General features: G+C 38.5%; 1 protein-coding gene across 1 annotated transcript; it reads left to right on the forward strand.

The window, feature by feature from the left end:
* Positions 1-1078: 1078 nt before the first annotated feature.
* Positions 1079-3090, forward strand: LOC149841154 (uncharacterized). Its single transcript, XM_090004683.1, has one exon. The coding sequence runs from the start codon at positions 1514-1516 to the stop codon at positions 2876-2878; it is 1365 nt and encodes a 454-aa protein (XP_089860809.1). The 5' UTR covers positions 1079-1513; the 3' UTR covers positions 2879-3090.
* Positions 3091-16352: the final 13262 nt, after the last annotated feature.

A 16352-nucleotide genomic window follows, 5' to 3' on the forward strand; every position in this document is an offset into this window, starting at 1 on the left:
GCAGGAGCAACAGTAAGTCCATCTCCCCCTCCATCTCTGCACGGGTTTTGATTTTAACCAGTCCATTCTCTGTTTCATGTCCTCCATCACTGATCCAAACGGGACAAGGCTGGACGGAGCCCCATTTTCACCGGTCCACTGCCATCCCTAAGGCACTTTAGCTTTGGACTAAACAAAAGGCACACGTAATTATATTTTTTAAAAGTACTTGGGACAGTCTAGAACATATATAAACTGGCTGGGAGCTCTCTCTCTCATATATATATATATATATATATATATATATATATATATATATATATATATATATATAACATGACAGTTGTTAAAATATGTGATTTTGGAAGATAACTTAGACACCATCCACATAAAAAATTATGTGCAGTATGGTTGTATGCACATAAATAAAGATGTATTTGCAGGATGAATCAAAATGCAAATAGTGAAGGTGGGAAAAACTAGCGTCATTGTCTACCAAATTGGCGTTAACAAAATTGGGAATGCGATTGGTTCAAGGCCCAAGGTCTCACCGACACTTTTTATAGTAACAAACTTTTAATATCACCGCACTCCAATGGAATCCATGTCAAGAACGCACACGGCTCATGCGCACGCACTCATTTACAATCTCTCTCTCTCTCTCTCTTTTTATTGCAATAACAAAATTGAGTTTCATTTGCATGTAAATGGAATTCATGCAGCTTTAAGAGGAGCATGATTTTTACAATCGGATGGTATTACTTTTGCTGGCTCCCGAGACAGATGGGTGGCTATTAAATAAGTGCACTGAATGTACATGAGCACCATCTTCATGCAACTGCTCATCTGTATGTCCAAACTAGCTTCCAGTTTAAGCAAACGGACAACTGCTAAAGTAAGCATATCCAAGAGGCCCCTTCTTTATTTTGTTCTTTTTAATTTTTTTTTTCTGCTGGCGGTATGAAGAATTGTTCTCTAAATTTCAATGGTATCCGTTTTTCCCTCTGTTCCCGTCACAACTTTTAATTTAAAAAGAAAGAGAAAAATGCATACAAAACTTTCTTTTTAGCTTTCTCAGCATCAATGGGCCCCCTTTCCACTGTTTGTATGGCTTTTGGCACCTACAAATTCACCCCCTCCACCCTTCTTATCTGCTACGGATTCCTCACCCATTCTCAACACCAAGTATAGGGACTCTCTCAGTGGCAATTCCCAAGGTAAACTCTCCCAAAAGTCTTTCTTCTTCTCATTCTCTTCCTCTGTGTAGAGATATGTTCATGTTCTTCTCCTTGTGTCTATCTCTGTTTCACTCAACATCTGTTCTCTCAGACCCAAATCCTGATTGAACTGCTCTCTTTCTCACACCCTTTGAAATTCCACTTTGTGGGTGTGTGTGGTTTTTGTCTTTGGAGCCTTGAGCTCTGTTCTCTTTGTCTTTCTCTCTTTATAGTTGGTTCATCTCTCTGTTTTTCTCTGGAGAGAGAGAGACCGTCGCCGACCACACTTCCTTATACACAGACACCCTCCTCTCAGAATGTCGACCGCCTGCAGAACTCTTCACCCTGACCTCAAGGAGGAGACCAAGCAAGGGATCACCTCCATTCTGGGGCTCTCTGGAGATGGTCACTCGGAGAAGAGGTTCAAAACAGAGTTCCCCTTAAGGAGAACCCTCTCTGCCGACATGTCCTCGACAAGATTTCTTTCTCAGCAACACGACCACTCCATCATGAAGAAGATCGCTTCCTTCGAAGAGATCTCCATCGTCTCCGGCCCGCCGGAGTCCGACGAGGACGACGACAACAGGCCGAGCCAGTTCGACGTATGGAGCTCGATCCAATCGAAGAAGCCGAAGCTCCCGTCCCTCGACTCCCCGCCTTACGTCCACCCGTTGGGGCGGCGATCGTCGAGTTCGCTGAGCAACAAGAGCCTGGAGCTGTGCACCGAGAGCCTCGGCTCGGAGACCGGCTCCGACTGCACCACCGAGAGATCTCCTCACTGGTTCTCCTTTCCTCCTCCCTCTCCTTTCCTTCCTTTATCTTCTTCAGAAGAAGAGGAAGATCAAGAAGAAGAGGAGAAGGAAGAAGGTTGCCAAGGGCGAGGGCTTTCTGCAAACGATCGAAAGGTTTCGAAGCGAGAATCTCGCGACTTTGATAAATCGGTGAATTACAATTGCATCGTAAGCCGCAAGTCGCCTCATCGATCGTTCCCTCCGCCTTTGCCTTCTATCTCTCGCCGCGACGGCCCTTGCATCCACATGAAGCCCCACCGCCAGGACGGCCGCCTCGTACTTCAGGCCGTCGCCGTTCCTTCTCACAATTACCTCCACGCGCACCGCCAAGGCGGCCGCCTCCGCCTCTCCTTCATCTCCACCCCTCCTCACCAAACGGAAGACCCTCCTCACCTCCAACCCCAAGAGGAAGAAACGGAAGAAGAAAATGTTGCTGAAGAAGAAGAACAAGAAGTGTTTGGTGACGAAGAAGGAAAAAAAGGTTTAGAAGTAGAAGAAGAGGAGAGGAATTTGGAGGTGGTGAACTTGCAGAGGTGGAGGAGTAACGGATCAGCGGTGTTGGAGCTGCACCGATCCATAGGGAAGCTCATATCTCAGCCGTTCATAAACATGAATCCATGGACGCAAACGAAGGTGGTGGTGGAGCCCCGTGTTCTTGGGGCCCGCGTTCCCCAGGGTCTCAACGTGTACGAGTGCTGTTGGAAAGCTGGTGGTTGGTTCGATGATGGGAAGGTGGTGGACAAGGCGAGCGGTGCGGTGGCCCCCACAGTCATGAACACTGAGTTGGTCAGGGAGACTGCTGGGCTCGCACCCAGCTGGAGGTGTAACGAGCCGCGCCGGACCCACCACCACCTCTGGATTTTGGAGAGTTATTGCGTCGCCACTACCTGACACAAAAGTGGAGCGGACAGAGTATGATGAGCAGTGAGGAGGGTTGCTCGGCCATCATTACTGGGAAATCAAAAAATCAATTATTACACATATTAATTGTCGTTCATATATATGGTATATATATAAATACATATGTTCTATATATTATCTTCTGGCGTATGAGCCAGCCATCTCTGATTGTTGATCTCATGATTTTCGCTGTTATGGCAAAATTTTGATTGTTCATCTCTCTCTCTCTCTCTCTCTCTCTCTCTCTCTCTCTCTCTCTATATATATATATATATATATATATATATATATATATATATGAGTGGATTTGAAATCAGTTGGAACTCACGTTACTCCAACTATTTTGAAGCTGTACCTTGTACACTTTAAAGGTGAATAATGAGTCTTGCGGTCCGGACACCTCAACACGAAACCAAATTGATATAGGACTACAGTGCAGCAAACCTCAACTGACACTAACCCAGCTATTTTAAAGCGTCCAACGTGATGTTCTAAAATAGGTCAAGTAGGCACGTAGTTGTAACATCAAAGTACCATGTTAAAGACAACCCAACACTAAAATCGCTTTGAATGAGTAACTAAATCGTTTGCCAGTCCAAACCCGTACCTACTAATTTGGTCTCTCTCTCTCTCCCTCTCTCTCAGATGATCAAAAATTTCTGCTTCACGTTACCACTTGTGTCTATTTTATGTGTTTGGTAGCACAATGAAAAATAAAGGGCACCTAAACAGGAGAAAAAGGAAAACAAGGAGAACACTGCAGTTTTTTTTTTCCTCTTTTCCCAATTTTATCGACCAGGTTAGGAGAGAGAGAGATGAAACCTACAAAAACTAAATATGCAAACTGAGTTTTTTGAGGCTCTTATTTGTTTTCTTCAAAATTCTGACTATACAAATGTAATCTACATGCACAATTTCATAGGAATTGGCGCTTTTTAGATTCTAACACGTGGATAGATTTGTACGGGGTGTCAGAAATCAACGTCCTAAAACTTTAATACATTTTTGAGGGTCGCAAAATCATTTTTTGTCCAAAAAAACTAATGCAAGTGTTAATTCCCAGCAAATCGACCATGCCGAATGCATTTGTAGAGTCAGAATTGTTGTAAAAAAAGGTGCTAAAAAACCAGTATGACCATATGTTCAAACTATTAATATGAAATCTCAATTATTTCAGTAGGAATGTTCAAAGTTGGTAACACTACTATCAAATCGTAAATAGAAAATTAGATCATAGTGATCTATCATTGGACAGTTGATCAATCTTAATATATATGGTAATCATAAAGAGCAGTTTAAACTTACCCAATTCTTTAGCATAATCTGAGAGAGAGAGAGAGAGAGAAAGAATGTGGCTCTAGGAATAATAGATATCCAAAAAGGGATAATTGAAAGACATAGTTGTGATGTGATAGATGTTGTCTTAATCTAGGGATGCATTCACCTATCTTCAATTGAGCAAGAGATAAATGGGATATTTTTCCCTATATATCTTTGGTGACAAAAAGACTGGACCTGTTAAAATCTCTATGGCGAGTAAGCATTATGTCCTTAAATATTCAGGTGTACAAAATACGGATTTGTCCTAGAAATAGCCAAACTTTAAACATACATATGATATTCTGCATGTTTCAATAGACATCTTGATTTCGACCTGACATCCCATACGCTTATGACAGTGTAACCTACAAAATACATACGTGAAGGTTTGCTCTCATGAAGCTCATGCCATTGGAGGTGACCTAGCTTCATTCACAAATCCCCCTTGGCTCATATATATATAAAGCAAAAGGAAATGCAAATCAAGCCTTGCTAGGAAAAGGCTTATTATGAGTGGCTTGAGAGCTGTACCTGCCATGCGTATAATAGAACATGCATCTAACTATGCACCAAATTTAAAAAAAAAAAAATGGGTAATTTTACTTATTAGTTGTTTAAGGTATGACAAATTTATGTTTAACCAAATAGAAATAGAGGGGCTCGATCATTCTCAAATATAACACTGAAGATAAAGGAAGCACTCAAAAGTATCACTTTATTTGCTAATATTCATCACTCACACAAACTAAAACATTCTTTTTAGGAGTCCTTTCTACGTCTTAATTTCTGATGCACTTATTATAACTTTTGGCTTCTTTGCGTCAGCCTTAACACTATCTATGAGATTCCCTGTTAATTTAAAATTAACAGTCTATGGAGTAAATGCATGAGACTCCATAACCACCATACAATGACCACTAACTCCATACATGACTAGAGATCTCCATTGCTCGACTCTAGAACTACCCACTACATGCATGCAATAAATCACAAAACTATTACAGGATTCCACATGTACTACTACTAAACCCAAATGAGTTTATACATCCAACATAGCATTCTCCAGTTTCAAATATTAAAGATAAAACACCTAAGATTTTAAGAAATTGCTTAGATGATGCCGGAAAATGTTTTTAATTGACCACCTGTGTTACTTTTTATTAATTTACCTAACTCTAGTTAATTGTTAAAATATGACATTTTTAAATTTTTTTCCTTTCTTTAAATTATTGAATGTCACCTTTGTAGCTTTTCATATTTGTAGCTACAGTTAAGTGCAAATAAATAATGTGAAGGTAAAAGTAGCATAGATGGCCATGAGCCAGAACCTTAGGCAGCAAAAGATAATTTGCGATACGTAATGTGCCTAACACGTGGTATACCTAGAAAGAAAGAAACTCTCTCTCTCTCTCTCTCTCTCTCTCTCTCTCTCTCTCTCTCTCTCTCTCTCTATATATATATATATATATATATATATATATATATATATATATATATATATATATATATATATATATATATAACTGCAATATGTAAACCAGAAAAATATGTAAACTAGTATGAACTGAGATTTTTATAGGTTTTTTGCAAATCTAACCTTGCAGATGCATTCGACGTTGACCATTTGCTTGGAATCGACTATTGGATCATCATAATCAGATCAAGTAATGTGATTTTGTATGCTTTAATATTTATGAAAATTCTGAGCCATTGATTTTCAAGTTTTAAAAGATCCTTCTTATACATTGTAATCAAATGATCTAAGAGTATGTTTCTATAAAACCAAACACCTAGATAGCATCCAGTCATTGAAATTTTAGAAAAAAATAAAAAAAAAAGCTATGAAAATCTAGGTGCATACCAGTTTACATATTTTGCTGATTAATTTTACATATTCTCGTTACCATATATATATATATATATATATATATATATATATATATATATATATATATATATATATATATATATATATATATATATATATACCAACCAAATATGTTTGCTGGTATGAATCAAGATTTTCATAGGTTTTTTTGCAAATCTAACCCCGTAGATGCATTCAGCATGGTCCATTTGCTAGGAATTGATTGCTAGATCATCATAATCGGATCAAGAAATGTGATTTTTTATGCTTAAATATTTATAAAATTCTAAACCATTAATTTTCAACCCTTATAAGATCCTTCTTATACATTGTAATTGGATGGTTTAAGTGTATTTCTATAAAACCAAGCGTCTAGATTACATACGTACGATAGATTTTTTTAAAAAAAAAGTAAAAAAAACTACAAAAATCTTGGTTCATACCAGTTAATATATTTTGTTGGTAAACATATTTTAGTTACCCTTAATATATATAACCACTAGAGTATGGGAACTAAAAATATGAGGACTAATATGTGAACTGTTATTTTCATAGATTTTTTATTCTTTTCTCCTGAATGATGTGATCTACATGCTTGGATTTATAAGATCTGCTTTTTTAATCATCCATTAATTTTGATGCATAAACATGATTTTTTTAATATTTTAAAATCAATGGCTGATAATTTTCATAAATATTCAAGCATTCAAAAATCACATTTTTTCATCAAAAATACATGATCCAATGGTTTATTCCTATAAAAAATACATCCACATAGTTGGATTTGCAAAAAAAAAATGTTGGAAATGCCTACATTTCTAGTTCTCATATTTCAGGTCTCATATTCTAAGTACTCATTCTAGTTATATATATATATATATATATATATATATATATATATATATATATATATATATATATATATATATATATATATATATATAACACTTGAAGGAGAAACAATACTAATATGATATTGTTAAATGCCTCCACAAGCAAGGATCTGCATTTAGGGGGGTAACTCTATAGGAGGATGGGAAACAAGACCTTTTCCCAAAGGGGAAACTCCACATTTCTGAAACATATGAGAAACACCAAAAAATTTATGGGAAACATGTTTCCTATATTATGGTAAACAGGTTTCCCACCCTAAGGAAAACACAGTTCGCATAAGTTTTCCACACGTTTTCCAAGCATTTTGTGGGATACATGATTCTCATGTTAAGTTTTTGTTTTTTTATTAAATGCTTCTCATTTGTTCCCAAATTCGTTTTCCTTTTCCCGTTTCACATGCACCTGGAAAAAGATTGTGTTCCGTTTCTGTTTTCTATGATGTTTCATATTTCCCTTTCCCTTCCTGGCAACCTTGATTCAAAGGTACCACCCAGGTGGTATCCCATGTGGTAAGCGAGGTCCTGTCCCAAGCTGAAGGCCCAGGTTCGAATTCCCCTGCCGCGTGTGGCTTAAGAGATATCTGGTAGGGGTCTCCCTAACCCCAGCTTGCCTTTTAAAAAAACAAAAACCTTGATACAAATAAGACAGGTAGGGATGCATGTAAATGTTGTACTCAGTTTTGATACGGGTATTACCAAGTCTGACTAACCGGAGATGTCTAAATCAAAGTCAGATTTGAATGAAAAATAACTAAAACTGAATCAGAGTCCCACTAAGAATTGAATAACAAATCCACTTAAAAACACAGTTTGGATTGGATCCATTATTAGTAGTTATGCAAAATATCATTCGCTTATTCACCATAAGCACGGAAATGGTGTGGTTGTTGGCAGTTAGCGTTAAAAGGCGTTAGGGTTGATATTGAAATTATGTGTCATATGGTACCCTCTGAAGATCCGATCGGATCTTGGTAAAAAAAAACAAGTCCAAATCCAAACTCGATCGGTATACAAGTACAGTCATGAGAGGCATGTGGAAAGGGGATAAGAGTTCGAGATGCCTTTCGGTGACGCGGTCTAACATGTATTTTAATATTTCATGCACCTTAGAGGCATATTTTAAAGAGGCCATTACAGATGGGATGGCCTTTGACAGTTAAAGCGAAGACAAAAGTTAGTTTGGTTCGATCTCATGTGATTTAGAAAGTGAATCTCATTTGCACAGCACCCAAAAGCCACCAAAAGTAAAAAGCGAGCTGTGGACAGCACTCCAAAAGCAAGCCCTTTGTGGGTTTGATTTACCTGAACTCGACCCACACCAAACCTTACAGGTTCCGAGTATGGTGACAAATAAAAAGACCTGCTTAAGACCCGGGTCCAGACCTAAAGGTCCGATTAACACATGGACCTGGGTATGGTTTGTGAAGGTTTATACCACATCAGGACCTGACCCAAGTTCCGATTAAGACCCGCAATTTTTCAATGTAAAAATGATAAAAACAATATTATTTTATCGGGTCTGTTTCATGTAGTTTTTATCAGATCTAGGTATGGTTTCTCTTATAGTAGACCCACGTCCAGTTCCGATATCACACCCAAAAATCTAATCCAAGTCTGATTCCACCTGAGTCTGAACCAAACTCGACCCGTTGACAACCCTAATGGTGTCTGATGTGTACCTATTTAATGGAGTTCCTTCCTCTCTAAGACCTCTCAGAGATTCAGACTTGCATGCCCTAGCATGGGATAGATCTTATTATAGCATAGATGTTGAAGAATGAAAAAAAAAAAAACATTAGTACGCGGCTGATCACCTGACATAGGACGACCATGGTTCAAAACCCATAAGGCGTATCTTTTGCAGAAAAGTTGGAGCTAAGTATATACCTTATGGCGAACAGAGGAGGCCTCAAGGGTTTTACCAATTGGAGGCATGCCAATATGTGGTCCTCATCCCTCTTAGCCAAAAAGAAAAAAAATAGTAGCTTTGTTATACAAGAAATTCAAAGAATTAATGTCATTTGAAAAAGAAGCAAATGAGTATAGAAAGAGTAGAAGAAAGAAGAAATAAAAATCAAATAAGGACCTAAAAATAGTGAGAATTAACATGATGATGGGAAAAACCAAGGTTGGCAAACTTGTTTGAGTCAACCTGTGGCTCGGTCTAGAAACTCAAATCAAGCACCTCAAAGGCCACCGACCGTAGGTAGTATATTCTGTTATATAAAAAAAGAACCAAAAGGAATGAGGAAAGGCTAAAAGTAGAAAAAAGATGATAAGAACAATCAAGAATGCTCATATATGCTTATGGATTGGCACTTAGGGATGGCTGTGGATCGGGGCGGGGGCAAGAGCGAGGGATATGGTCTCCACCTCTGCCCCATCTCAAAATTCTGCTCTCCATCCCTGCCTTCATCCCCGCAAGGGTTTGGATTTTAACCTCCATCCCTGCCTCATCTTTGTTTCATGTCCTCCATCCCCGGTCGAAATGGGACGAGGCGGGGTGGGGCCCTGTTTTTCCCCGGTCCATTGTCATTCTTAAAGAAGGATTGGGGATGGGGCGGGGTGTAAGGGCGTAGCTAAGGGGGGGCAGGACTGGGCTGTAGCCTAGTCCTGCCTCCCCAAACAGTTAATTATTTTTGTTTTTTTTTTAAAAGCCCAGTCCTAGCCCAGCCCTGATTCCATATGAAATAGATTTTTATCCATTTTTGTAGCCCAGTCCAGTCCTAGCCCAGCCCTGACTGCAGCAAATAGTTTGATTTGTCCATATGAAATAGATTTTTATTAATAATTCTAGCCATTTTTTATTTTATCTCAAAAAAAAAAAAATCGGGGGCACTGCCCCCGAACCCCCGACTATCACACAAATAAATTTTTTTTTGCTACACCCCTGTTTGCCCCCCACTCACATGAATCCTAGCTACGCCCCTGGCGGGGTGGGCCAAGGCGGGGATGGGAAGGGCTGGAAGAAAGCGTATGTCCATCCCTGCCTCCATTCCCGCACAGGTTTTGATTTTAACCTCCATCTACGGTTCAAACGGGCTCTGTTTTCTCCCTGTCCACTGCCATTCCTGTTGGCACTACATGCATGTCTATGTGTCGTGGATAAGTTTTGACCAAGATTTATTCAAGTTTGACCCTGTTCCTGTCTAGCTCATCACTCATAAGTCACATTGTTTAGATTTTTTCTTCTACTACACAATCTTTTTGTTTGGCATTTTCAACTTTGTTCTGCTACTGGTAGCATGAAAATAGAGAAGCATGCCTGTCTATTGGAAGTGACGACTTGATTAATGTTCATGATGATGACACACGAGTTTAAAAAATAAAAAGAATAAAGATAAACTAGTCGAAATTGTCAACATGGTTGGTCTACCAAGTGCCGACTTGATTTCTTATCTTGAAGTTGAAAAGGAAATTGGAAGAGAAAATAACTAGGTAGGTGTTGAGTCACAAATCTCTTTCACTACAAAAGAAAATCTTGTGATAAATTAAAAAAAAAAAATTGCTTTTATTAGAAAACCTTGAAAAAAAATTTAGTATATAAGTTCTAAGACTATTTAAGAATATATACAAGAATACATGATAAAACACATCTCATGGTTCAGATCTATCGTAAAACACTTCAAACTATGGGGCCTACGGAGACCTGATAAAAGGGGGCCTCTCATATATATATATATATATATATATATATATATATATATATATATATATATATATATATATATATATATATATATATATATATATATATATATAGGAAAATGGGTCCGTGCTAAACCAATTTGGTGCTAAACCGCATGCTAAATGGGTTTTTCAGGCTTTTTCAGTACTTTTTATGCAGTTCCGGCCCCATAAATGTGTTGGGCATGGTCAATTTTAAGAATCCACACCTGGATCATGTGTTTTCGATGAAAAAAAATGATGTTTGGAGCCTCAAAAATTTACAAAGATTTTGGACCGGTGATTTTTCAAACTTTATAAAAACCCACCAATGTGTTGGAATCAAATGCTTCAAGAGCTGATCCCTCTAAAATCAGGTACATAGATCACATCTGTAAGGTCAGAATTTTTAAAAAAAATGAAAAAATCCCGAAAAATCCATTTAGCACACAATTTAGCACCAAATTGGTTTACTCTCTCTCTCTCTCTCTCTCTCTCTCTCTATATATATATATATATATATATATATATATATATATATATATATATATATATATATATATATATATATATAAGGAGAATTATCACACTTTAATAATGAGATAATATTATGATAAAGTATGATATTTTGAAAATATCACATTATGTGGGGATTCTATCGGGTTATGAAAAAAACGACGATATTTTGAATGTGGGTGTAAATGGGTTGGTGGGCATGAGGGAGCAGGAAGGTTCAGTCACACACCTGGAACGACCCTTGAGTCAAATTAGACATAAGGATGAGATAGCTAGGTCCAACATGTCCCTCAATAAAATATTTCATAAATGCAAACACAAGGAACAAAAGGCAAAACATGTTCGCCCATGAAAGAAAGGCCAATAATGCTGCCACTAATCCATACTCCCCCCACAATCGACATTGAAACGAAACCAAAGATTTTGTGTAGTCTACCTTTTTCCTCCCCTACTTTATGGTGGGAGTGGATGCAAGTGGATCTGCCCAATTGAAAAGACATCATGGGGGTTGTGCGCCAGCACCCTTTACACCATTCATATTCCCCTCACTTGACTACCAATAAAATTCTCTAGACGTGTTTCTCTCTACTCCATGCATCATCTCTCTCTCTCTCTCTCTCTACATATATACATGTGGTAATGGATTTATTTTTTGAGGGGAAAAGCTTGGGAAAGCTACGGTGATGTTGACGATCAAATGGATGGAGGAATCTTTTAGGGATGGAGAGTGGAAGAGATCAAAATTGAAAAGGGGATTGGTCTCTCCACCACCTTTTTCTTTCCTCATGTGCTTTGTGGGGAACAGACAATAAATATCCAGACACATATATGGCAAAATCACTCACAAATTGCATCGATCCTGATCCTCCTCAGCCGTTAGGGTAAGTAATAGCCACTATATCTTTGCATAACACAAAGCCCTAATACTCGCCCACAAGAGATCCGCCTTCTTGACAAGGGTCCACCCCGGTTTGTTATCTAACACATAATCATCATGGTTCCATACCCTAGAGGATTGATTTGGGACCTCAAACGACCCGAAAACAACCATCAAACGATATACTAATTATTGTTAAAATATAACTAAATATGCTGTCTTCAAAGGATTCGTGCACACTCGTTGAGGCATTTCACCAAACACTTTGTGAACGCCTCCAAAACAGAATTTGGATAACTTTTCTCTTAAATTTTCTTACACAAAAATTCGTGAAAAAACAGTATCTCTTCTGATAAATTAAAAATTCATAATCACATAAACGAACATTTACAACTCATACAAGACTCGATTTCTAAATTAAAAACACATAATACATCCTAAACAGTTAAAATTCTAAATGAATGTGTTCTATCCTAAACAGTTAAGATCTAATGCATGCAATAGCGTGAATGATTACGAACGTCATGGGCAACCAAACGATAAAAAAACTTCAACCACAAACATATTTATTGCCGGTTCAAATGACGATGAAAAAGAGAGAACACGTTTCTGTTCAAAAAATAATCTCTATGGAATTTTATCAAGAAATTCAGATTTATGACCAAATCAGATTACACGAAAAATTTAGAGTGAACCCGAAACCAGATTTGACGGCAACCCAATTTAACGCCTAATAGTAACATGCAGATCTGTCCCCTTGGACCTTAAGAAGCCGCCCCTTGGGTCTAATGGGACAGCTCTGGTACCAACGGATGGGGTGAGACCAATCAACATCCAAACCCGCCCTAGGGATCCAGTTGGCAAAATTAAAAATAAAGAATAACTACCTAAAATCTTGCATACACCCATTAATAGCTCAAACGGATCCTACTAGGCCATCAGAGATAAACCTAAGATAATAAAATTACAATGCTTAAAAAAATAAAAAAGTCTAAATACTCAAAAACTTATTTTCGAACAATGAACTGTCATCAAACACATTCTGAATAAATTCTGAAATCTCAAAATTAAGCCTAATTGGCGTTTTAGTCATGTAGGCAGGGTTCAAGCTGGGTACTAGTGGGTCTTCATTACATTCCCCTCGAGTTCACCCACATGCACTGCATCAATACATGTGGGCATGTTTACAATGCCCTGCCCTATGATTCTTGGATCGTGTGATTGTAAATCTCAATGGGTGAAAAATGAAAAAGTACAAGTTATAGTTGTGATTGTTTTTCAATGTTTTTGCCTTGAACCTTATGAAAGTTGGTCACAAGTTTTATTATGTGACAACCTCAAAGGGTTAGGAGCAGTGGGGGGGGGCTTGATCACTAGATGGGTGGTCAGCTTGGATTAAAGAGGGCAAGACCCACCTATGATGATAAGTCCTTGCTCAGCTTGGTGGCTCCTTGGGGGCAAGGGGTGTGCCACAGGTTTACACCATCTGGACAGAGATAGTAAGTACGACAGGCTTAGCCAGCACGGCTAGGTCTCTGATTTCTAGGGTGATTTTTTCCATTCTGCATGAAAAAAAAAGTTTGGCCTTGTAGCCAACAATCACAGCTTCTACCTTCTCAAGCTTTTACTTTCTCACCTGCGAGTAAAACAAACATGTATATAATATCATAAATCCTGTTCTCAGGAATATCTTGGTAAGAGAGCGTCGTGATATTTTGGAAAATCTGGCTTTACTGAGAAAATCTTTGGAAATATCAGCATATATAATTAACCCCATTTAACTATATATCCACGATATTAAATCTGCCAAGAGTACCTAAACAAAGCTTTCGGATGCTTTCACAAGCATCAATCCAATTTAAGAATCAATTCTTAGAATCCAAGGTGAGTGTGGAAGGCATAAGGTTATCTCTTGCAGTTTCCATGGTCTAGATTGATTGAAGCAACGAGCTGTACTTCCATGTGCCGCAGGGTCGCCCACATTAGGTAAAATCGTAATCGTCCATTGCCGGGACGTACAGTGGGGACGCCGCATGCTGGACTCGAACTGGACCCCGGCATTTAGCCATTTCATTACCCGAAACCACAAGAAAGCAACACCCAATAATTTCCTCAAAAGCTTGCCTATAAAAAATAATAATAATAATAGTTTCCTCAAAAGTTCAATCTTTCACACAAATCAACAAGGAATGGCATGGTGAGGGGAATAAGCATGTTCTCTGCATGTCCTTGTGAATCTTGTTTACTGAAGCAGACCCCACTTCCTCCACATTTATCACCCTCCTTGCACGCCATCCGTTATTTCATTGTCATACAGTTATCATATTGGGATAAAAGTCCCATACGGAATAATGCGATTATTTGTCTGGAACGAACATTGCAGATGGGACTGCATCAATCACACGATTTTAAATCTTGCGTACATAGTGAAATCTGACATGAAAATCATATGGTTGTATCATCCAATCACCACATGGATACTGACCATCACAACCAGGAATTTTTAGATTTTCTCTACTCATCTTTATGTAAAATGCATTCAATGGCATCTCTCTCTCTCAAGGGGGACCGTCCAACCAAAAGAAGGTCAAAAATCTACAATGGATGATAATCGATAGCATTTCTTCTCTAATGACCGAGTTTTTCATCTATCGGATATTACGTATTTGATATTTTTATCATTCATTTAGTGAGTGACATGTTTTGAATTATGATTTTTCGATCTTTAGATGCATTTTTGATAGCACTAAAAATCAACGGCCCCAATACTTTGTATTGTAAAGTTTTAATTGCTTTCCGAGCTGTCAATTTTTCATGTTTTCAAAAACAAGTCTATATGTCATAAAGTTTTGGTGTAAAATATACTTCTTAATAAATAAATTATAAAAAACAAATATATGAGGTCTCTCAATGCGATGCTCAAGCATTAAAGGAGAGTCATCTAATCATAATTGGTTGTAGATTTTGGGCCTTCATTTAGTTTGACCGTCATATATATATATATATATATATATATATATATATATATATATATATATATATATATATATATATATATGTGTGTGTGTGTGTGTGTGTGTGTGTGTGTGGTGTGTGTAAAAGGGTAGTTGCTTAATCTATAGCTCCCTAAACAAAATGCACGAAGCAGGTTACATGTTCTCCCCCCGAAGAGGGCAGTTAGCTACATCTTGTGTTCGGGGGGTCCCAATGAGCACCACGTATTTAAGCATGTGTGTCTCGCATCCCCATGTTTGTCAGCATTAATTAGCATTGGAGTTTGATGCGATTGCAAAGACTTAAGTACCCTCTCCTCCATTGGTGCAAAAAAAATGACGATTCTAGAAAATGAGTGGTTGTAAAGACTTAAGTGCCCCGAAGATGATTATTTAAGACCTAGTCTCTGCACTGCAGGATTATCCGAGAAAGAAATCTCCCCTGAAGGAGGCCATGAACATCAAATCATTGTAGGAAGGTCTGACAATACTACAAATCGTTGTTGGAAGGTCGGATAACACTATAAATTGTTGTGGGGCTCGTTGGAGACCCGAAAATACTATAAATTACTGTAGGAAGGCCCGACAATACTACAAATCGTTGTTGGAAAATCGGACAACACTATAAATCGTTGTGGGGCTCGTTGGAGACCCGACAACACTAAAAATTATTGTAAGAGAGTCACTGAAAAAATCGTGAGAAAGAAACAGAAAAAAAATAGAAAAACTGTGGGAAGGGGTGTTACGAAAACCTCGAGCAAGAAACAACCGAAGGAAACATGAGCCCCACGATTAAACAAAACGCTTTATTGATCTTTTTTGATAGTTAAAAGAGGGAAAGAAAATAAAAAAATTATACAAGGCCCCAAAAAAATTTGGTCCGGGGGGCGCTGCGCCCCGAGCCCCCCCGCCAGGGCCGCCCCCCTGGACCCCCACTCGCTGACCGCACAGCGGGACCCGCGCCAGGGGGGAGCCCCCGGACCCCCCTCCTGTAAGGGCAAAAACTCGACATCATGCTCCACAACGAATCAAGTTGAATGATGCGACCCATGCTGGGATGAGCCCTCAAACCCCTCTTCTATAAGGGTAAAAACTCTGAATCAGGCTCCACAACTCTTCAAGTTGAACAATGATACAGTCAGTATGCAGGTCAGTCGGTGTTTGATGGAGCAATGCAGGATCGTCTGCTGGATGTGCACAGAAGTAGAAAGAGAAGGGGGAGAGAGTGAGAGGGTTGATGTTCATTACCTTCTCCAGGGAGAACTCTTTGCCTCCCTTGATTTCTTCTCTAGAGAGAGAGAGGGTTTTATGGTGTTTTACAGAGAAGGAAGAA

The sequence above is a fragment of the Nuphar pumila genome, chromosome 4 (genome assembly GCF_984573655.1).
Source record: "Nuphar pumila chromosome 4, dmNupPumi1.hap1.1, whole genome shotgun sequence".
In the NCBI taxonomy this organism is placed as follows: Eukaryota; Viridiplantae; Streptophyta; class Magnoliopsida; order Nymphaeales; family Nymphaeaceae; genus Nuphar; species Nuphar pumila.

What these genes read in the sequence shown, in the direction of transcription:
- LOC149841154 (XM_090004683.1), top strand. Translation starts at nt 1,514, where the DNA reads ATGTCGACCGCCTGCAGAACTCTTCACCCTGACCTCAAGGAGGAGACC.